Source organism: Hydra vulgaris, chromosome 03, assembly GCF_038396675.1.
Source record: "Hydra vulgaris chromosome 03, alternate assembly HydraT2T_AEP".
NCBI classification, from domain to species: domain Eukaryota; kingdom Metazoa; phylum Cnidaria; class Hydrozoa; order Anthoathecata; family Hydridae; genus Hydra; species Hydra vulgaris.
This window is the reverse complement of record NC_088922.1, coordinates 70,202,689-70,227,533: the sequence shown is the minus strand read 5'-3', so window position 1 is coordinate 70,227,533 and position 24,845 is coordinate 70,202,689. Positions and strand designations below refer to the sequence as shown.

The 24,845-nt window shown below is 28.5% G+C and overlaps 1 protein-coding gene across 1 annotated transcript; it reads right to left on the bottom strand.

Moving 5' to 3' along the window:
* Nucleotides 1-354: 354 nt before the first annotated feature.
* Nucleotides 355-23,804, bottom strand: LOC100215228 (membrane-bound transcription factor site-2 protease). Its single transcript, XM_065794145.1, has 5 exons — nucleotides 23,691-23,804; nucleotides 13,873-14,142; nucleotides 1,715-1,818; nucleotides 1,392-1,638; nucleotides 355-1,217 (listed from the first exon to the last, which is right to left on the bottom strand). Exons 1-5 carry the CDS (start codon nucleotides 23,781-23,783, stop codon nucleotides 426-428), a joined length of 1,506 nt encoding a protein of 501 aa, XP_065650217.1. The 5' UTR covers nucleotides 23,784-23,804; the 3' UTR covers nucleotides 355-425.
* Between the last annotated feature and the right edge of the window lie 1,041 nt (nucleotides 23,805-24,845).

The following is a 24,845-nucleotide window of genomic DNA, read 5'->3' as shown; positions in this document are numbered from 1 at the left end:
CATAACTGCCGTTTAATGGCAAAAGAAAACAATAGACAAATCGCAAATATTAAGAAAAACAGGGGGAAAAAAATCCAATTGTAATCTAATGACTTCGTATAGGTTCACTAATATTTTTAATTACACAAGGCTGTGTTAACTACCTCCGATGTCAAAATTATCTTAAAAAGTATTATTCGAAAACTTGCAATGTGCATCTTTTTGTAATTAATCAGCTTTATAAAAGACCAAATCCTTATGTGTTTCCTGAATTTGCAGCTTTTTTCTATATTATCTATAATTATATTAATTATACTAATTTTCTGTAATATATCTGATTTTTAAAATTATTTTCAGGCTTAACAAAAAAAACAATTTTTCTAGATTTTCATTAGCTGCTGTAAACCCTGCAGTTTTATTTCTAAATATAAATACCAGCTTTAAATTTATGTTAAAAGTTTCAAAAATCCAATTACAATATTTACTAAGAGTAAAAGGGTACCGAACAATAAAATAACTGATGTAAAGGATGTTCGAACAGTTTCGTTTCTGGGAAAGATCATTTGCATTAAAGCAAGAAGTGCTTGATTTCCATCCAATAAATAACATGGAACCATATTTAAAATAGATAACGCTAATGAAATTGAAACTGTATATATGCATAGTAACTGAAAATATTCAGGTAAATTTATAACAGAAAATGAGTATTTTGGAACATAATTTGAAACTCGAATTGTCGATAACAGTTCAGCAGGGTCACCTACAAAGAGAATATCTCTACCTTCTTTATAGTTGACGCGAATGAGCTTTGTTGTATTGAACACCAAAGGTTTCACACAAAAACTTTCATGTTTAAACAAATTTGTGCAAAAGGAACTGTCATTGCATAACTGCTTGTGCTCAATTGTTAAACGAGCTGGAAGACACGCATAACTAAAATGGTTTTGATAAGATTTTTTCAAAGTAGCTTCTGAAAGTTTTAAATCTTCTAATTCATTATTAATGTAAAAGAAACAAAATCTATACGAGGTTTCATCACAGCAATCTACGTTTAGTGGGTTTAGAGTAGAAGTTATGTTATGCAATCCAACAAAAGATTTTGAATTACAAAATCCATCTTGCGGAGATGTATTTATTTTATGGAGACATTTCATCCAATTCATTGAAGAATACGTCGGACAATTGTTTAACGAATAAACAACATCACCTGGTCGAAGTTCATTTGCGATTGCAGAAGCCTGTATATAAAATGTTATTAGATTACGATGCATACGACTATTTTGTTTTATTATACGCATGCTGTTGTTACTAAGTAACACGCAATAACTTATTATTTGCTGCGTTTTTATATTATTATTTTACTATGCGATTTTAAAACTATATTCAATATTTAAGACAAAATGGGAACAAACCTTGTAAGCCCAAGTAACAACGACACCGCTACCAGTTAGGTAAATAGATGACAGTATATGTGGAATTAAAAAGGAAAATAACAGCATAAACATAGCCAATATAAAATTATGCCATACACCAGCACATACAATTCGCAGCTTGCAAAAAGGTGATATATCTTCGACTTCTTCAGAATTTAATTCAACAAATGCACCAGGATAAATACAAAATAAAAATAACCCAAAGCTGTTTACATTGACTCGTTCCCTGAAATAAAAGGTGTTTTATTTTGTTTTAAGCTTTTTAAAAAATATTGTGTAAGTAAAACAAAGTTTTATCAAACCTTACAGCAGCTACAGCATGACCCAGCTCGTGAAAAATTCCAGCTAAAATGAGTGATACAAAATAATAAAGCGTTTCATTCCAAGGTAAATTCATACCAGGCATCTAAGTTTTAAAAACAAGGAAACTAAATCACATAAAATTCATGCTTTTAACAACAACAAAAAAACGATTATTATTAAGTAAAAACGAATATTATATATAAATAAATGAAATGATTATAAATAAATAAAAATAACGATTATAAGAAGAACACAATAATTTCATCAAAATCAGGGGAAAAAAATCCAGATAACAATATCCCCATACCAATCATAAAATAATTTAAAAAAATAATAATAATAAAAAAGAGAAGCTTAACCATAAAATAAGTAAAAAATAAAAAATAAAATAAAACAAATCGGCTTCAAATAAACCTGGCTTCATTTTTATAAAACTTGTTTTAATTAAAATTGCCTAGAAGTAAAAATGGTATTAAACTAAATGTTTTTAAAGTAAAAACTTGATTATTTCTCTAATTTTTAGCGATAGCGGTACAACTTTAAAACACATGAACCAAGATTGAAGTTTTACCCCATCCGCTTCTGAATTTCCATCTGCAACTAAGGATTTTATTAAGATTTTAATTTAATTATAAACTGATGTTTTAAACGTCAACTCGAAAAAAAAATTAGTAGTGCACTAAATGCAATCGATCTTCCCAACAACTTTAAATTAGTATTGTATGTAACATTTGTAATAAATTATACATTGTATAATAATAATATACACAGTGGCGACAAAATAATATATACACAGTGGCGACAAAACAATAACATACACAGTGGCGACAAAGTAATAACATACACAGTGGCGACAAAATAAATAACACTTTCATAACCCAGTTGGTTTTACTTTTTGATACCAAGTTTTATGTTTTTACTGCAACTGCTGGCTTTTTTTATAGCATCAATATTTTTGACCTTTTTAAACCGAACTACTCATTTGACATTTATAACTGTCGAAATTGCTTGATTTATTCATTTTAGCATTTGTGTTTACACTTTTGTGGTCATTTTAAATATCTTACATCTACTTTTTCTTTAAAAAAAACCTAAACTCTTGTATTATATTAAAAAAAAAACCATTGTATTCAGTATTTTAAGGATATTCTTGTAATTCATTGAGCAAAATTCTATATCATCTATAGGCAAAATTTTTCATCAATAACTATGGGACGTGGTAAACATGGATAGATGTCTTTCGAGGACAAGTATAGACATTTGGAGATATTAGAGATCGAATTGAATTACTCTGAAATAACCCAAAGATTGAATAAGAAAGTCATTAATGCTATTAATTTATTTAACAATACTGCTTCTTTAAGCAATAAAAACAGTCAGCACTGTAAAAAAGTTTCTTATGCAAAAATAAACTATTTGAAAGGGTTGCCTAACAAAAACCATTGGTTTCAAAGTATAATCTTATCAGCCGTTCGAAAATTGAAAAACAGTACTTGCAAAAGGACTTACATTTTTGGAAATATGTGCTTTAAACTGACAAGTCTAAGTTTAATTACTTTGGATCTGATAAAAAAACATTATGTTTTTCATCCCCAAAACCAAGAACTTCGCCCTTGGTATACTCTGGTAGACCTCAGTAGACCATAAAACATGTTGTGGCAATGTGATTGTTTAGTGCAGTTTTTCTAGGTGTGGCTTGGGCTAGTTGCATAGAATTGGAGAATGAATTAATGTTTATATAAACTGAATTTATCCAATATGAAAATAAAAAAAGAAATTAAGGAATGTATTAAAAGAATCATAAATAAAATAAAAAATAAAAAATATATTTTAACTTAATGTAAAACGCCTTCACTTTTTATCCACTTAATCTTTATTTAGAAAATGATAAAAATGTCTATATAGAAAAGCCAATTAAAAAATGAAAATTTATGCATGAAGTAGTAAGCGACCGGGGTTGATATTTAACCGGGGCTGGGTTTGATAAAACATAGCCGGAGCCGGGGCCAGGTTTGTGACCGGGGCTGCATTACTATTGATATTCCTTATAAATATATTATTGTTATTTAAAATTCATGATATATTTAATATAAAGGTATATATATCATCTCATCATCATCATCATCACCACCATCATCATCATCATCATCATCATCATCATCATCATCATCATAATATCATCATAATATCATAATCATCATCATCATTATCATCATCATCATCATCATCTTAATAATATCATCATCATTATCATCATAATATCATCATAATCATCATCATTATCATCATCATCATCATCAACATCATCATCATCAAGCATACAGTTGATGATGATGATTAAGATGATTATGATGATGATGATGATGATGATGACAATGATCATCATCATCTTAATCATTGGCATCATTATCATCTTCTCTGATACACACTATAAATATAATTACAACTCTCATACTCTATCTAAGATCATTGCTTCTTTTCCTATCTTTTAAAGACACCATATATCCATCTGATCTACTTGGTTCTTTCTTATTTGTCATTGTAAATATTTATGAATTATATTATATTTGTATATATTATTTTTGTGACTTTTTCTTATATTTTCTTAAACTTTCAAAACAAATTTTAACTTGAACAAAATAAAATAAAAACAGCAACAACAACAACAAAAATCCAGCCCCGGCTAGTAACCCCTGCAAATTGTTGGGGCCGGGTTTGCAAAAACCTCTGTTTTTAGCCAGGGCCGGGGCCCCGGTCACTTACTAGCATGAAGTAATGTAACTCCATTTGCTAACATATAAATTATTTAGACCTCTGTCAGAAATTCTGCCTAGTAATTAAAAATCTTTTAGGCCACAAGTTATCTGAACCATGGCTCAAGAGAGGGTATACAACTCAACTACCAGGATGTTGAGAAACCATCTAGAAACAGGATTATTATTACCTAAATGTTTCATCGAAACATGGTGTATCTTTAAAAAATTTTATAATGATCATGAAAGTTTTTATACTTTTTAAATCCTAAAATTCAAATCTGAATGAGTTTACAGACACTAATTTTCAAGGATGATAAAATTTGGATAAAATCAAACACTTAACACTATGAATATAAAAGTGGTTGAGTGTATGTGTGTTTATGTTTGATAGTCATATAGCAGAGGTTGCAGATACAAGTTGCGTCAACATTAGCAACACAACATTAGCACAGACAAAAAAAAAAGATTAAAATAGAATTTTATTCAAGCCACAAAATAAAATAAAATAAAAAAAACTTTTTAAAAATAGCTAAAGGCGCCAAACTTTCTATTCCTTTACTTTGATGAGTTTGTTTGTTTACATACGTACATGAATTGCCTTCAATGTCTTCCAGTATTGGCTTTACAAAAGTGATTATTACTAAGTACATGATTTCCACAAGTACCAGAAACAGAAAAAAGTTATTTTCTACTTTTTAGTCGATTGAATAAAAAGCTATTTTTAAAAAGTTTTTTATTTATTTTATTTTCTACTTTTTAGTCTTGATAAAATTGAATTATTACACTTATTGATTATGATTAATATTCAATAAAAATTTATTTTGAATTCTGTATATAATAATTAACAAAAATATTTGGAGCATATTTTTTTTTATTAATTTAAACGTTGGTTGGGTCTTCTTCTCGGTTGATGTATTTGTTCTTTTTTGGACACATTTTTATTTGTCTGAAATTAACAAGTGGAATATTTGTAAAATTTTTAATTAAATTTATATTGATATTTAACACTTTTTGATGCCCTCTCGGTTTCCGATATTTTTTTCGGAGTTCCAGATCTAACCAACGGGGAGGTGGGGCATCGTAAATCTAAAATACTTATTGAATCAAATGTAACAAATATAGCTATTGTTAGTCAGCAAAAGATTATTTGTAAAATTTCAGGGCTGTACGATCAAAAGAATTGCTTCAAAAAGTGCTGTGAAGTTTTGGCCTCCACAAAAAAAAAATGCGGACTCGTCAGTGAGTGAATAGAAAGCTATTAAAATATATTAAAAACCAAAGAATTTTTTATTGAACATAACAAGTATTAAAACTTTCAAAATAGAAAATATAAAAAGAAAAAATATTACCAGACAGCAAGAAAGAACTGAAACCTGTTTAATCCGCCTATTCTAATGGACGGCAACAAATGGAAAAATAATAAATTTCTTTAATTTTCTTTGATACATTTCAAAACCCTATTAGAAACCTTATTTTCGTTTATAGTAAAGGAAAGTTATTAAAATATATCAAAAATTTAATTATTCCAAATATTAAAAAGTAAAGTATTTTTTTAATACTTGGAATAATTGAATGAATTTCCAGGATAATTTTTTCCCTAATCTAGAAAAGAACAATAAAATTTCTGATAAAAAAACATCAAAAAAATTGTGTTTTAATTTAGATAATCAAGAACATAAATCTATACTTGACACTGATGAACATAAAAAAAAAAACTAACAAGGAAAAGAGTCTGGATGAAAATGTTACTGAAACTATAATACAGACTGGAAGAATGACATGCAGTAGTGGTGTAGTGGTAGAGTGCTTGCAAGAAGTTCTGAATTGGATCCCACCAGAAAAATAAGATTCCTTTATGCATTGATATTTCAACAGAGTTGTTCTGATGAAACTGATGAAAAAATCAATATCAATAGAAAATAACAAGAAGACATACAATCAAGACATACATTAAGACTTGATTTGACACTTGGACAATGAAGGAATCGAAGGAATAATAAAAAAATAAACGTGAGACTTAAATACAAGAGAAAAGTCATTAAGTTAACTGAATATATTAATATATTCATTTTCTAATTAGAAAAACCAAAGTTTCAGTATAAAAAGTCACCAAAAACAACAATGTCAACAGAAAAGGCTTGCCAATTATAATTGAAAATATAATAGAAAAAAGTGCAACAATAGAATGAAGAAGTGCAACAACAAAAAAAGGCAATTGAGTGGTATTAAATAAAAGCACATAAAAAGATTCAAACTTGATTTTACAATAAATAGGCATTAATAGATTTGTTTATGCCCAAGCTAAATACGCAATTGTTTAGAGTCTTTATAAACCAAAAGATTTGAATTTATATTAGAAAATAAAATTTGTCAACAGGTAAAAATCAAATTAAGAAAATCTGGTGGTGACAAAAGTTTTTAATGTTTAAATTTTTTGATATTATATACACTACCATTCATAATTATTCGAATGACATAAACTTTTTTAAAAAATGCTATTTTTTATTTAACTATTTTTTATGATTACTTTTGTACTATTAGACTAACTTGTACTATTAGAATAACTTTAAACGTAGACCAATGTGTCAAAGTTTTGGTTTATATTATAATATTATAAACCAAAGGTTTATAATATTGTTTGATATTGATAATATTGTTTGTCTAGAAAAAAAAATTGTTGAATGTATGATAAAATAATGTGTATTATCGACTGTAATACATGGTGGATGTATTTTTAAGGTGTGGAACTGTTTTGGTTGGAATGCCACAGGTAACATAATAAAAATAGAGGAAGCAATAACAAAACTAGTTACCTAGCTAACAAGTTACTAGTTAACAAGTTACAGTTAACTAGCTAACAAAACCCTAACCCTGACTTGTATACTCAAAAAATCATGCTACACCTTTGGAAAGATGGGTTAATGGAAAACAATTTAATTTTTAGAAGAAAATAACTTGAAGCTTAAATATAAAACATATTTTTCATAAATTTGTTTAAGTTGACTGAGTTAGACTCAATCAAAATTGAGTCTAACTCAGATTGATCCAATCAAAGGATCCTTCTTCTATCGTATTTTTTTGGGATTAACTAAAAGTAATGTCAAAAGCTAATGCCAAATGATGCATAAGACGTGGAAAAAACTTATTAGTTAGTCGCATAAAAATGACTTCAACAAACTGGATAAATTGTTACGTAGAATGCCAAGATTAGTAAATTATAAACTTATCTAATCAGAATTTATATAAGTTTTTTTGTAAACCTTATAAATAGGAAGATAACATATAATTCAGGTAGACTTTGCTTTCAGTTTCTCTCGCATTAGTAAGTAAAACTTTGATATCTTATATCGAAAAGTACGACCATTCAAATAATTTTGGATGGTAGTATATACTGATTTAAATAATTAAATCTTTATTAATAAGCTATAACATTGCACTGTCATTGAAATTAGTGTTTGGTCAGGTCATCAGTTTCACTGTCTTTGATATTAATGCTAGGTCAGGTCATCAGTTGCCTGCGCTTGATATTAATGTTAGGTCAGGTCATCAGTTTCACTGTCTTTGATATTAATGCTAGGTCAGTATTAGGATCATCACGATCATTCTGCTGGTGGCAACTAATCCAGTACAACCTGCTTCATTGTCCTTTCTAGCTCTTGGTTGAGTAAAGGCTAGAGATGTCTAAATGAAAATACATATCTAGGAAATAGATTAACTGCATTCAGCTACTGACTTGCAATAAACCTCCTAGAAATAGATTTTAAGGGTGAACAAAAAATCTCTGTTAACCATTCTTTTTTGTGATGATATTGGTTAAATTAATAATTTTCTAAAACAAAGTTTATTTTGTGTCAACAGGACAAATATAAACTTCTCAACTACTCATTGGTCTAATCTTGGTTGTTCATGCTGAAAAGTTGATTATTTCAAAACTACTTTTGCCTCCCTCCTTGTTAACCATTTTTTATATCCTCATAAAAAAGATCAAAATTCATTGATAGATTTAAAATTTAAATAAGAGTTATTTTGGTACTGAGAACATTATTAACTCAGAACCGTTTAAAAAAATAATAAGATTTTAATAAAAGAAAAAGTAATGAAAGTATAGTAATGAAAGTTGGAGGTCTTCTGGTGTTCATACTGTACCATAAAGCATGAATCCATACCATCCTCATATGCCCATGAAACAGATATATCTATAATGAATGTTTATATGCTCCATCAATGACACTGTCTATACATCACATTTACACTCAACACTAACAAGGTTTCAGTAGCACAACAATTAACTCTTACTTTCCTCGACTATTGTTTATTGTTCCTGTTTATATTTACTACATTTTACTTAGATCAATTTTTGGTATTTTTTTTCTTAGAGCCTCTTTGTTTTCCATAGGACATCTGTCCTTTTGGACTTTTATCTCACTCTGCTACACTCTTTTTTACTTATTATGCATCTCTAAGGTATAATTAATATAATAACTATGCCAATTAAATCAAGAGATCATTAATTCTCAAGAAAGTTTATTTGTGATTGTTATGATTATGAGAACCTAAAATGTATTGAGGGCTAGTTCAGAACCATTAAGTAGAACTGGAAATTCTTTGCCTGATTTAACTGTATGCCAACACTAACTATAATCCAAAACTTCTTTCTGATCCTGATGAATTATGTTCAAGCTGCAAGCTTTATCTGCACTCCCACAAAGTACCTGCAATGGTTGCAGAAAAAAGAAAGAATTTTAAGCACTGGTTACTTTAGTGAAGCAGTCGCTCACATCAGAAAAGACATAAATACTTTTGAGATTTTAAGGAAAAAAAATTTTCTAGTATCAATTGACATTAAGAGAAAGTATAACTTGCTAAATACAGTTCAAATAATTTTGACTCATTTTATTTGCTTTTACTTATGTATATAAGAATACCTATTTGTGATATATGCTAGGAATTACATGGAAATAGGTTGTATCTCACATTTCTTGCAATTGATGTATCAACAAGATTGCAAATAATTACTATTAAGTTAAGAGTTACTAGAAAAAAAAGAAAGTTGAAGAGCAAGGAAATGGTTGACAGAAGACTTGAAAAGTTGAAGGTTGTATGAGTCAGAAAAACATGAAGATTGGAGAGAGTTCCAATCTTCTGCATGAAAAATTGTTTTACAAAAGTAAAATTTGAATAAATATAATAAGCAATTATGGTATATCTAAATAATTATTGTTTGCTTTGTCCAAACTGGAGAGAGATCCAATGGGGAAGTGCGGGAAAAAAAACTAGAAGAGTAAAAGTCTGTCGCATTTAGAGAAAATTATATTAAATAATTTTTCTTCTTATCATCAAATTGTTGAACTGTTAAAATCATTTTATTTAAATGTTTGATATGTTTTATATTAATATATTTTACAAATTAATCAAGTAAACCAAAATTTTAAACATAAAAAACTGTTCCCACCACCTAACTGTTTTAATATATCTTTTACAAATATTTGTGGTTTGCAAACAACCTTCCATTAGTTGAATTTTACAATTTTGCGAAATTCACCAGACTTGCTTGCTCTTAGTAAGACCAATTTAATTATATACATGTGCAGCAATTCACCTATTTGTCGTAAAATTAGAATTCCTTTGATCATTCTTTTATGTGCTTTCGCTTAGCACCTCTTCACTCTATAACCTTTCTCTTTGTTCTTTATCGATCTTCTTGCTAAGGCTGCACTCATTTAGAATTTCTGATCTTTTAGATGTAATTTCTGATCTGATTTTCAGAGATGTAACTTCTGATCTGATGTAATCTAATCTGAGATGTAATTTCTGTATGTAAATATAATCTGAGATGTAATTCATCTAATCTGAGATGTAATTTTTGATCTGATATTCTTTTAGATATAATTTCTGATCAAATTGACCATGCCCTCTCTCTCTAACCCTCTGCCAACATTGTTGTTATTAGTGACTTTAATACTCATCAGGCTGAAGGGCTAGGCTCTAACACCACTGACCCTGCTGGCACTAATTCCTTTAACAGGAATGGAAACTTTTATTCCTTCTCGTCAGTTCAAAGGCAAGCCTAATTATACTCCATGGTTTTCATATTCTTGTGCAGCTGCTACATCTAATCGTAGCTTTTTTTTATCTTTTCCAAAAGAAAACTCTTGAAAAAAAAAGGCTATTAATTATTGCAAGAAATCAATGTAAAAAAGTGTTGCCTGATGATAAGCTCCATTATTCTCAGTTCACTAAATCTCCCAACTTATCTCAGAAGTTAGACTCTAGGCACTTTTGGAAAATCTTCAACAGCGTCATTAACAAGGGTAGATCAAACATTCCAGCTCTTATTTATGGAACTGATCTTATTATCTCTCCCAAGGATAAGGCAGAACTATTTGCAAAAAATTTTTCTTCAAATTCAACTCTTAAATCTTGATGCCATTCTCTTCCTTCCATTCCAATTAAGGAGGCTGACGTGTTATTAGACATTCTAATCACTCCAGCTTCTGTTGTAAAAGTCATATTTCAATTAAACTCTTCTACCGCTTGCGGTCTTGACAATATTACTTCCATAGTCTTACAAAAGTGTTCTCTAAAACACTCTTTTAAAGTATTTAATAAGTGTTCTTTTCAAAGTATTTAATAAGCGCTTGACTGAGCCTTGTTTTCCTGCCTGCTGGAAAATGGCATCTGTTGTTTTAATCTTCAAAAACTCCGGGGAACATTCTGAACCCTCCAACTATCGTCCAATCAGTCTTCTTTCTGTTATTAACAAAGTCTTTCATCAACAAATTTCTCACATACCATCTTGATTCAAATAACTTATTGCCAGAAAATCAATAAGGTTTTCGATCCTCTCACTCTACGCATGACTTGCTAACTGCTGTGACTGAAAGATTTTATTGCGCATTTAAAGGAGGCAGAGAGGCTAGGACTATTACTTTTGACATATCTAAGACTTTGGACATGTTTGACATGCTGATCTTCTCCATAAACTTGTTTCATATGGTGTTTTCAGAAAAGTTCTAGAGATTATTAAATCATTTTTTTCTCACCGCTTATTAAAGTCATCCTCAAAGGCTAACACTCAACTTCATTTCAGTAGCTTCTAGGGTGCCTCACCCATTTCCTTAGCCCTGTTTTGTTTCTTTTCTACATTAATGATCTTCTTCAAACCTTTCATCTAAAGTAGCCCTTTTTGCTGATGACTTAACTTTTTTACTCAACTTTATACTCATCTTGACAAAAAGTCTTCTCTTTTCGATCGCTTAGAACAGGCGGCCTATCTTGAAGCTGATCTCACTTCTGTAACAGATTAAGGCTCACAGTGGCTTGCAAATTTTAACTCCAAAAAAAAGTAGTTATTTACTGCAAACAACTATAGCAATACTGTCGACATTCCTACATTAATGAATGACAACACTCTCCCTGAGTCCACTTCTTTACATCTTCTCGGATTATGGTTTACTACTGACCTTTCATGGAAACCATTTACACAACCTTGTCAGGGTTATCTATACAACCCTTTATCAGGGTTATTTATACAACCTTGTCAGGGTCAGATGCTTAATTAGCATCTGCTAAGGTTGCTTTTCTTTATTGTGCTCGCCATTTTCTATCTCCTGATTCCATAGTCTACCTCTACAAATCTCTTATCTGTCCCTGTATAAAATACTGTTGTCATATTTGGACTGGTTCTTCTAATGATGATCTCTTCCTGACAAGGTCCAAAAATGTATTGTAAACATAGTTGGGCCCCCTCTATCCGCTGAGTTTGAGCCTCTTTCCCATCATTTTAATGTTGCATCTCTAACTATTTTCTACAAATACTATCATGGTCTGCTCAAAGGAGCTATCTAATTCAATCAACTAAAACTCACTCTTGCTTGACTTGCTATTCAGCAAAGTCTCATTCTTTCACTGTATCTGTCCCTGCATGCTCTAAAAACTTTTATTTGTCTAGTTTTTTCTCCCGTACTTCAACCCTTTGGAACTCTCTACTATCTTTATGTTTTCCTGATTCATACAACCTCCACCTATTTAAGTCTTCTGTAAACAGTTACCTTGCTCTATAACTCTAATCTTTTTTTTCTAGTAACTTTTAACTTAATAGTGCTTGCAGCCTTGTTGAGAGTGAATTAGAATAAAAAAATAAAAAATATATAATTAAAAAAATATTCAATTAAATATTTATTGAACCTAAAACTGTTTCACAAAGATATCATTCAAATTCACAGAAAACACATGTTAGTCTATGAAGGCTATGCTGATGCCATAGCAACATATATAACATTTAAGCAAACATATAGGTAACATTTAAGCAAATAAAATAAACTCTCATATTATAAAATACCATTTTAATTTTTTTGTATGTGATGACTTTTAGCTAAAACATTAATTTAGGAAAATTAAAAACAAATGAAAACTTATTACATTATATTATATCATTAATGTTATATTATATTATACAGATATCCACAGATAAAACTATATTATATTACAGAGATATTTACCATATTGTACCATACAAAATAATATTATACTGCAGATTATGTTATACTATGCCATATAATATTGTATATTGTATTATATTATATCATACATTATAGTGTGTATAAACAAGGTGTAAATCATGTAAAGTAAACTTAATTTATTCTATTATTAAATGGTCATATCTTCGGAATGCCAAAATAACTTTTATTGAAACTTGAAATCTATCAATAAATTTTGATATTTTTTATGACAGTTTAAAATATAAAAAAAGAAAAAGAAAATGATGAGACAGGCAAAACCTACCACAACCCCATTTAAAAATTAACTATATTATTGCGCATACACCAAATACTTTCTTCTTTTCACAATTTTATCTCTATGTTAGTCCCAAAACTTTTTCGCATTAAAATCTTTCAAAGTAACCAACTTTTCAACCTAAATGATCTAGATTTGACCAGTGTCCTATAATTTGTTTTAATTTGTTTTATATGTTAAAAATAAAGGAAAGTCTGTTCTCTTTTTTTCCTGTTTAATTACCATTAACAGAATAATTCCTCACATGGTTTCAATCAATGATATTTTACTTGTCTCTTTTTAAAAATCCTTTTATTAAATTGACATATTATTTAGACCCACATCTAAAACATTTTAATTATAATTTGCTGAAACATTTTCATCATTTCAATTAAAACATTCCTTTATGATGTGTTTAAAATGATTTATGATTTATGGCACTAAAAAAAACTCAATAGCATATTATTAATGACTCTATAGGGATGATATTTTTGATTAGTTTTATATTTAATAAAATTAAAGTGTTCAATAAAAATGTTGTCAGAAAAAAATTAGAAAACTAAAAAATCACTTTTTATTGTTTAACTATAAATAAATTTATAAATTTTACAAAATATCATTGTTACCATTGGTTGCAATAGTTGATCATGGTTTTTTTCTGCAAAAAGAGCACCCAATAACACCATAGTTAAAAGAACTGTAGATCCAAACATACTAGCCACTCCAAAGAAAACACCACAATTAAACCAAATCTTTAAAAAATATGGTCGCCAACGCCCAATTCTTAAAACAATACGATTAAAAGCAATTGTTTCCCATCGTATTTGACAAAGTGACATAGAAATTCCATTTTTTCTTAGAAAAGTATTGTAGCGACGGCTGTAAGCTTTTGAATTCTATAAGATAATACTTTTACATATAAAATATTAGGCAAATAAATGCATTAACAATTTTATTAAAACATTTGAAAACTACATTATTTTTACTCAGATTTACAAGATGTTTAAAATAAATAATTTTTTTTTTTAAATAGAAAATATAGTTAGTTTACTACAAGTTTTCATTAATTACTTCAAATTTGTAATCAATGGGTCTTTGTTATAATAATCTTAATGCTGATATGCCAAAACATCTTTTTTACAAATAAACCTGATAATTTTTAACAGCAAATGCAGAGTCCCAAAATGATTTTGGTTTTATATCTTTTTCTTTTTCTTGGTCTCTGTTGTCCAGGAGCTCTAATAATGTTAAGTGACTTATGATCTGTAATAAGAAAAGTATTCATGAAATTTAATGACTTGAAACCTTTTGTTTTTTAGCGTGGAGTCATGGAGTCCTGTAGTCTTTGCCGCCTTCATTTGAAAGGACTCTGGAATTAAAATTTAATTGTTTCTCAAAACAAAACATCCTTACTTTTCCCTAAAAGTAGTCCATAACCCACTTTGGAATTCCTGGAAACCACAAACTAGGAAAGAAATAATTATTTTTGGACTTCCAGAGTCCTTTTTGGGGTTTTCGCTGATTTTTAATAATATTCATTTCATTAATGATTATAGTTTCTGGGACTTTTTAAGACTTTTTCAAGAATAACAGACAATTAGATAGTATTGCTCAGTAAATTACATGTTTTAGTTTGTTTTTGTTTTAAATATTTTCTTACTTTCCCAAGGCCCAAAGATGCCGCTATGGTCAAAAATGCTCTTTTCTTTTTTTGATTATTTTCTTTTAAATGTCATTGTGCTCTTCCAAAACACTTTGACCAAACAAGACTTCTGCTTAGAGAATCAAGTTAAGCACAATACTACCAGGGAACTGACAGGGACCGAAAAAATAAAAATATTATAAATTGCTTTATTAAATGCAACTTGATTCTATCTCCAGGCAGTTTAGCTTTTGGAGGGTCAGAAAAACTACAATATTTTTTTATACAAGACACTTTCAAAAAATTATAATTTTTTATTTTTAATTTTAATTTCAATTTCTGTCAAACCTATATTTAGACTTATACAAAATATAACAAAAACTTAACAAATTAAAAACTGTGCTGGATTTAAAGCAAATTTATTTTATTTATTAAATAATAACTGTGTACATGTACAATAGCAATGTATGGAGCCTAGGTAATCAAGGTTTTAACAGCCGATTTATGTTAAAAACAAGTCTAACTTTGATTTAAACTCTTTAAACCTTTTAGAATCTACAATACTTTGATCTAAGTTATTCCATCTGTTCATAACATGATTTGTTAAAAAATCATGTTATGAAAAAAAAAAATTTTATTGTCTATCAAACCTCATTTTATGACTTCCTATATTTGAAGCTGTTACCAGGTGGGTATTCCAAGGTTAAATTATCTATATTTTTTACTATTTTGTAAAATTAGATTAGGTCATTACGTTCGCGTCTTTTTTCAAGAGCCGTTTATTTAAAGTAGATTTGTCTAGTTTCATAGTTTTTCCCTAAAAGACGTTATATTCACATTGCTTTACGTTGTACTGTTTCAATTATTTTTTTGTCTTGTTCTAAGTAAAGATGCCACACTGAACTTGCATAGTCTAGATACGGTCCTACAAGAGAGGTGTATAATAGTTTAGACGCGCTTATGTTTGATTTTTTAAATGAATGTTTTATTATTCCTAACATTATATTAGCTTTACCAGACACATAATTAACTTGACTAGACCATTTAAGTTGTTTGAAATCATAATTCTTAAATCTTTTCCAATTATGGGTTTCTGGGAGTTCAACTCTGTTTACCACTGAATCATACATTGTGTTGTTATGTATTGTTATATAATTAGTATTTTTTCTACCTATATGCAAGTGTTTGCGATTGCTATTATTTATTTTTAATAGCCATAATTTTGACCATGTCATTATTTTGTTTAGATCTGTTTGAGTCTTTTCTATATCTGAATTTGATCTAATCATATCAATTAGTTTTATATTATTAGCATAGCATTACATATTATTTGATAAACCATTCGGTAAGTTGTTTATATAAACAGTAAACATAAACAGACCCAAGACAGAGCCTTGTGGTATTCCACTTGTAACTGAAGACCAATTTGAAAAATTGCTGTTGCAAACAACATATCCCACTGTTACATACAAAATTTCTGCACCATCTAAGTGCTTTATTGTTAAATCCGTAACTTTTTAGTTCAAGGCGCAATCTGTTGTGAGGTATGGAATCGAAAGCTTTTTTTATAGCTAGGAAAATGATATCTACTGATAAATTATCTTCCAATACCTGAGTTTTTTTTTTTTTAACATCTTTACTTCCAACAAGGCTACAAGCAACAACTATTAGAGTTGGAAGTTACTGGAAAAGAAAAATTAGGTCCATAGATTCTATAAGGTTTGTACAATAGTTATTTTTTCTAGAAAATCCATGCTGTTACTTAGGCAAAATAGTTTTTTTTAATGCGACATAAATGTAACTTTTAAGCTAGAATTTAAAAATAAAAATAAAGTAAAAAACAAATAAAAAGCATTTGTAAAGAAAATTGAAAAAAAAGTAAAGATAAAAGCAAATTATAAAAATAATCCTTTAACTTAACACGTTAATAAAAAAAATTGGGCTATAAATTTAGATTTTTTCTGTTCTAAAAAGTGTCTAAAAATTTTTAGGAGGCACAAAAAAGTGGGATTTAAAAATTAATGTAAACAACATGATAAGCTGGTTGCATATGAACCATTAATATGTTACATAGCTATAAAAAATGGTAGTTGTATGATTTATCATTTGATTATTTGCAGCATGTAACACTGGTTGTATAAGGGTTGCATTTGAGAGATATTAGTATTTTAGAGAAAATTTTAGAATGACTTGTATGCAAAAAAACAATGCAGAAAAGATTCTTGCCTAATACATAACTAAGATGTTTAAAAGAAAATGAAACAAACTTAGGAACTTTATACTTTCTCAAAAATATTTATAAACTCCTATATTATAATAGTTGTTATTTTAGAAGAAAAAGAGAAAGTTTCTGGATATATAATGTACAAGACAGCCATTTGACACAAGACTAAACTAAAGGCTTTTTTTTTAACATCTTTGCTTCCAACAAGGCTGCAAGCAACCACTAATTAGAGTTGGAAGTTACTGGAAGAGAAAAGATGAAGAATGTAGAGCAAGATAACGATTGACAGACAACTTAAAGGATTGCAAATTATGTAAATAAGGAAAGCAAGATGAAGGAAGCGAATTCCAAAGAACTGATGTTCAAGGAAAAAAATAAAGGAATAAGAATTTTTGGAGCACTTAGGAACAGTCACAGAAAAGGATGAAACTTAATTGAACGACGAGTAACAAGAGAACTAATTTTAGTAGTTGGCACATGAGACGCTAGCTCTTTAGAGCAGTGCCCATTATAGTACTTATAGAAAAGAGAAAGAGAAGCAACATTATGACAATGTGACAATGCATATTTGTATTTTGTCAAAAATAAAAAGGACATCATTTGAAGATCCAGTAATGCGGTCAATGCAGTAGTGGTGTAGTGGTAAAGTGCTCGCTTCATAAGCAAGAGGTTTTGAGTTTGATCCCCACCACATCCCTGGTAGTACTGCGCTTAACTTGTTTCTCCACGCAGCGGCTTTGTTTGTCAAGGTTCGTGTTTCGGAGTTATAGAGTTGAGAGAGGGTTATAACCACTATTAAGTAGCCTCTTTATCTGTAGTGGCCTTCTCGGCCTTGAGGAGGTGAATAACAAAAAAAAAAGATCCACTTCAGATATAGCAAGAGTAATCCATACAAGGACGGATTTGAGATTTATAGAGATAAAGAATAGAATCCAGAGTAAGAAAGAAGAATGCATGATAAAGAGATGCAACCTTAGCAGATGCTAATTTTGCAATGGATTTAATATAAGGTTTCTAAGAAAGATCGGAAGTAAGAGTTAATCCAAGAAGATGAAGAGTGGATGACTCATCGAGTACATTACAGTTCATAAATATAGGAAGATCTAAATTATTGTGATAAGGATTGGCCAAAAAAAATTGAATTTAAAAATCTGAATTAAAGTTCACCAGCCACTGTGAGCCCCATGCTGTAGCAGAAGTGATATCTTTTTCAAGCTCAGATACCCCCTCCAAGCAATTAGAGAGTCGGCTTCTTATCATGACAAGAATAAGTGGTAGTATCATCAGCGAACAATTGTTTCTAGCAGTAATAAACAGACATCTGTTTTCTGGAGAATTGTTTTGCTGATAGATATGGAAGTAATGGTTTCAATTGGCAATTGCAGCAGCACAATGCGAGGAAAGCCATGGAGAAGAGTGAGGCTTGACCTGGAATTGTCAAGAGGAAACAAAAGATTCCATGCCAGCCTGAATCCATGAAGTTATGTAAGAAGCACATTTGTCAACAGGAAGAAGAAAGATTTCTACCCAAGGGCCATTGCGAAGAAAACACAGAAAGAGTCCCAGTCAGCTTAAGGTAGTTGTAAGAGGTACGATGATAGGGGGATTAAGATGATGAAGAAGAATGAAATAAGAGTTTTAGAGAGATCAAACTGTGATCAGAAGCACCTAAGGGTGAATGTGGAGAAACTGAGCACTGACTAGGATCAGAAACAAGACATAAGTTGAATAGAGAAGATAAAGGATTCGAGTTGTTCGAGTAGAGAAAGTAAATGATTCAGGTAGATTATATATAGATTTATATTGCATTTTATAAATTTTATATCTATACATTTTATTTTATGCATTTTGGCAAATAAAGTTGCCCAACAAATCACTAAATTTCTAATCTTGAAGAAGAAAAACCACTTTTAAAGACAGCAATATATACAAAGAACTTGCTTCAATTATAGTAAATTCTGCAGTCGAGGAGGCTGTTTGAATGTGTTTACAACCCTCTCCCAACTCTTTAACTCTAAAACACGAACCTTGTTTGTCAATAAAACTGCTGTACAGAGAAACAAGTTGAGCTCAGTACCTGGGTACCAGTACTCAGTACTACAAGGGATGTGATGGTTAATACCTTTAGACTATTGCAACTTGAAGTTGTTTTATTCTTAATATAGTGTTGTGTGCTTTGTTTTATTCTTAACACTGTACTGTGTGCTTTATTTTTAAATTTACCTGATGATTTACTTAACTAATTCAAATATTGCGAAAACTTTATTAATTTTAATGCAATTTTTTCTCTCTTGAAGGTAAGTCCAAGCTCTTTGAACTTTTTTTTTTATTAAATAAAAGTCAATAAAAGAAAATTCTTAAAATTACTCTATATATGAGTTTTACCTTAAGCAATTAATTTTTATTTAGAAGAATGAATTTATTTATAACATTTTATAAAACGTATAATAACCATATAAAAACAATCAATAGGTAATGTATTAAAAACTAGAGTTAATGGTTTTTAAATTTTATGCTTTTTAGTTTTATGCGTTTGGGGTTTATGTGTTTGTAAAAAATTAAGCAAATAAAATTCTTTTAAATAAAGTTATTTAATAAAATAAATTACTTAAATATAATTAAGAAACTAAATGAATTTAATTCCAATAAAAATAAAAAAATAAATGAATTAAATTCTCGTGAACATAAAAAAAATGTTCAATTCCTATTAATGAAGAAAAAAAAATTATTTTGAAACATTTTTTAACTTCAATAATAAGAATGCACACAATTTATGCAAATTTTGCTTTGTAATGATTTTTTTCCCATTTATTATAAATAAAGCTTTGCAGTTTATTGTAATAAAATTAGTGCTTATGAAAAAGTATTTAAAGATTTATATAAATATCAAAATGGCATTATATACTTCTATATCATCAAACAAAATCACAAAATTGAGGAAAAGTAAAGACATTAAAATGTATCCAATTTTAGTTCATTATTTTGATGTTAAAGAGGGAGTGCAAATATACCTGATAAAAATGGACTGTGTAAAGGAAGAAATATCAGATATTTTATCAGATGTTTGAATGTATTAGTGCCAACAATATTTCTTCAAAAAATGTATTTTTAGAACTCACACTCTATTGAATATGACAAGCAATGGGTTAAAATTTTTCTCATTTTAAAAACAATTATGTTCCTTATAACAATTCATTAAAATTGGTGGATGCCACTTTAAGTTTGTCAGATACAAACGCTTTTGTAATGCAATTATTTTTGATTGCTAATGATATTTGGATCTAAGGGAAATCCCCCCAACTTACAATTAAAACATGGGCAGCTATTTTGTTTATTAAATTTAATTTAAGAAAATGTAACTGCTCAGAATTTGCTGAAAAAATTTATAAAGATTTTGCTAACAATCAAAACATTTTGCTAATAAAAAACATTTTGCTAAAAAAAAATTATTTTACAAAAAATACTTCTGATTAAAAAATGCAAAAATTGGTTAATATTTTTTCCATAATTTAATTTCTTCAATGTGCTACTTTAAGATGATTTAACATTAATAAATATTGGTAAAAATGAATTTTTAGAAAAAACAATTTAAATTCACCCTGTAGGCAAGGGGAGCAAAAGGAGCACATACTCCCCCGCGCCTTGTCCTATTTGGTCATTAAAATATTGAAATAGAATAAATTGAATAAATAAAAAATTATTTCAACACATATTAGCACCATAGAAAGGGCAAGGTGAAACCATTCTCATAAATATAATGATGTCATTTAATTAAATTTATGCTATATCTTATCAACAATAGGTGATTATAAAGTGCTAAAAAAGCATTGCCCTTTGGCGCCTTTTTTCAATTTTATTTTTGGCATCTTTTGAATAAGTTCTCCTCCTTCAAAAAATTCTGGCTATAGGCCTGATTTAAATAACATTTATTTATATATTTATATATATAAAATTTATTTCTTGTAAGCATCTGACATTTTTCAGATATGGTCACCTTACTTTGTACTTAGTTAATTGTTAAATATAAGATTATTTACAATTTTACATTTTTTATTATATTGCATTATTACGATTTTCATGGTATATTAGCAAAATGAAATTGATACATTATATTTTTGGTATGATATTACTTAACACTGTTTATGTGTATTATTTTATATTATATTTATATTACATTAAAATTTATAACATTTTATTTGGATTGATAATATTATTGATTAAACTATCATTATTTACGGAGTATATATTTTTTTCTTTATATCTTACTATATGATATTTTATTATTTAACCTAATTCTTCTTCTTTAACTTATAGCCTAACTAATCATAAAATTGTTATGTTCTATATAAGCTTTTATAACTAATTTTAATACATTTATTATATATATTTATTACACTATATAATTAAATATATGCTGTACTATTCATTGTATGCTCTTAAAACAGGTTCTATATGTTTTATAGTTTTATTTTCTTTTTTCACTGATTTCCACCAAATCCACTAACATATTTTACATTTAACATTTTTGACATGGTTGTAAAGTTCCCATGTGGTATTTGCTACAAATCTGTGGGTCCATTTAAAGTACAATAAACTATTTACAAAATGCTATAACTCTCCGATGAATCAGTCAAGTGTTTGGCATTGCTAAAAATATATCACTAATAGATAATGACTTTAATCTATCCTTAAATAGTGCAAATAAATCGTTGCAAGAATTTATCTAATCTTTTCAAAAACCTATATGACCTCAAAAGTAACAATATCATTGTTAGGTGCATCTATTGTCACTTAAAGCTGACAATAGATGCACCCAAAAAAAAATCTTAAAGCTGATTAACAATATGCACTTCTCTTACAAGCTACAAAGGAAAAAAAACCTTATCTAAACCAGGATCACTGTTGGCATTATTAAAACCAAAAATATAAAGAATCGACTTCATTGAAAATTTATAAAATGCAAACATGAAAAAGATTATAACTCTAAATACTTGAATGAAAATGTAATAACTTCAAAAATACTTGGAGTGGAATAAAAAACATAATAAATGTAAAATCAAATTAACACAACAATATAGAAAGCCTACTAGTAAATCACAGAAAAAAACTTGATAGTGTGGATCATGGAACTTTGCTATCAAAGTTACATCATTATGATATCAGAGGAATTGCCCACATGTGGTTTAAATTATATCTCCTAAACTGTTCTCAGTAAGTTACAATTTTTAATACCTCTTCTAATACTAAATCAATGTCAGTAGGTGTTCACCAGGGCTAAATTCTTGGTTTTATTCTTATTCTTATTATTAATTCTTGGCCCTCTTACTATTTGGCCCATCTTATTTATATAAATGACCTCATCACATGTACTACATTTTTAAAAATCACTTTGCTGATGCTACATAACATCTTAATAACTAAAACTTTCACTTTTCTAAATCAACATCCTAACTATAATCTGGCAGCAAAGACATCCTAGTGCATCCTTAGTACATCCCTAAATACTAAAAAAGACTGATGTAGCTCTCATTAAACTGCAACCTGAAGAAACTAAAAAAAGTTCAATTTCAAGATCAGCAACCAAAAATTAAATCAAAGATTTAAAATAAAATAAAACATTTATGTAGATGAAAATCTATCATTCATCCAGCAATTTAAGAAGATTGTAGTTAAACTAACTGGTGCAAATAGAATAAATGGTATGCTATTTTTAACTCTCATATGCTCTATGGTTCTCAGAGCAAATATTTTTGAAAAATATGAAGAACAAAGAAATTCTAAAAACAATCAAATAGAATTATTTATTTTCAACCCAATAGGTTTGATTAAAGCATCCTCTACAGTCTAACAAATATTATAAGTTCTACTATTTCTATTGAATTGTACTTTTGTCTGGGATTTACAGTGAATTGGAAGTTTACCAAAAAAAATTAACTTTAAGTTATTATAAATTTATTAATTTATCATCAAAACCTAAGATTAGTATTATGCAGCAACCTTGTCAGGGTTAGGGTTAGGGTTAGGTTCAGGGTTAGGTTCAGGGTTAGGTTCAGGGTTAGGGTTAGGGTGATACTTTTTGAAACAATACATTTAAAATGTCAATCAACTAAATCATGGAATTATATTCCCTTCGAAATAAAGTTTCTGCTGTATTATATTTTTAGTCTCTTTATCTTTATCTACTATATGACATCTCAATCCCTGTTTGTTTGTTGTTGTTGTTGTTATTGTTTTAACAAAAATATTTTAAAATGTTTTTATAATAATATTGTAATTATTAAAATGTTTTAATAATAATAGCATAACTTAAAGACATCTTTAACTTAAAGATATCTTTATTAAATTCCTATAGTAAATTAATTTCAAAATTTCATTTTTAGGAGATATTTAAAAAGGAAAAACAATTCATTTGTAAGTTATTTAATTGCTGTTTTCTATAGTTTGCAACAACTCTACAACTTTTAGCTAAAACAATTGGTGTTAAGTGCATGCGCCACATAACTCATACATATTTTTTTAAGCGCATGTCTCATAACTAATATATTTACAAGTAGCTTATTGTAATTAAAGTTTCTCACCTTTAGAAAAAAATCTAATATTGAAATCATCACCCAAAACACTCCAAATAAAACACAGCCAGAATGTTGTAACATTAAAACAATTAATTCCATAAATATACATACTAAAAAAAAAATTATAAGTGTGATTCTGATATTTATTTTTGTTAAAACATCATGTATAAATATATATATATAATCTTGTTTGGTAGTTTTTAACTTTTCCTATAAAATGTCATCTCTACATCTTTTTTTTAATTTATTATGAAAACCGGAAAAAGTTTAAAAAACATAAATTTTTTTTTGTTATTTGATTGACTGCCTGCCCATCACAAATCATCAGATGATAAAGTAACACTTCCTTATAGCAGCAGGATATAAGATAGTAAATGTAACAGCTCTCTATTGTAGCCTCAGGCTATAAGGGAGTGCTGCTATATATATATATATATATATATATATATATATATATATATATATATATATATATATATTTATATATAATTTTAATATAAATATAAGCGTAAAACATTAGGTTGAGAAAAAATAATAAATAATAAATTTTGAAAGCTACTTTAATAGCAAAGCTACAGTTAAGTGGCCTAAAATAATTTTATTTTTCGCTGGATGCGCTATTTTGTGGAGACTTTTTAAACATAATATTTATTGACTTAAGTACGTACATCAATTATCTTATAGCTTACTGCTACAAGTGAGAGCTGTTACATCAGCTATCTTATAGCCTGCTGCTACAAGGAAGTGTGGCTACATTGACTATCTTATAGCCTGCTACTACAATCAATAAATCAATCAATCTACATCAACTATATTATAGCTTGCTACTACAAGAAAGTGCTGCTACATTGACTGAGGTTTTGACATGGGGCAGCATCTTTTTCTTTTATTATTTTTATAAATACTCCTATTGTTTAAAAAGCCTCCGTCGACAAGAGTGCAACAAGCATAATAATATAATTATTTTAGGTCGCTTAACTGTAGGATTACCAATTTAATTATCTATATCAGTAAAGCTACAGTTGAGCGGCTGAAAATAATTTTATTATTTTGCTTGTTGTGCTCTTGTCAGTGGAGACTTTTTAAACATAAAGAATATTTATAATAAGTAATATTTTTAAATTAAAAAAAATAAAAATATTATAGGGTGCTTAAATGTAG

Bases quoted from the DNA above. Each gene is read 5' to 3' on its own strand.
- LOC100215228 (XM_065794145.1), bottom strand. From the start codon at position 23,783: ATGGAATTAATTGTTTTAATGTTACAACATTCTGGCTGTGTTTTATTT. The intron at 14,143-23,690 runs GTGAGAAACTTT...ATTATCTTATAG, and splicing joins TATTAGATTTTTTTCTAAAG to AATTCAAAAGCTTACAGCCG. The intron at 1,218-1,391 runs GTTTGTTCCCAT...TTTTATATACAG, and splicing joins TTGTTACTTGGGCTTACAAG to GCTTCTGCAATCGCAAATGA.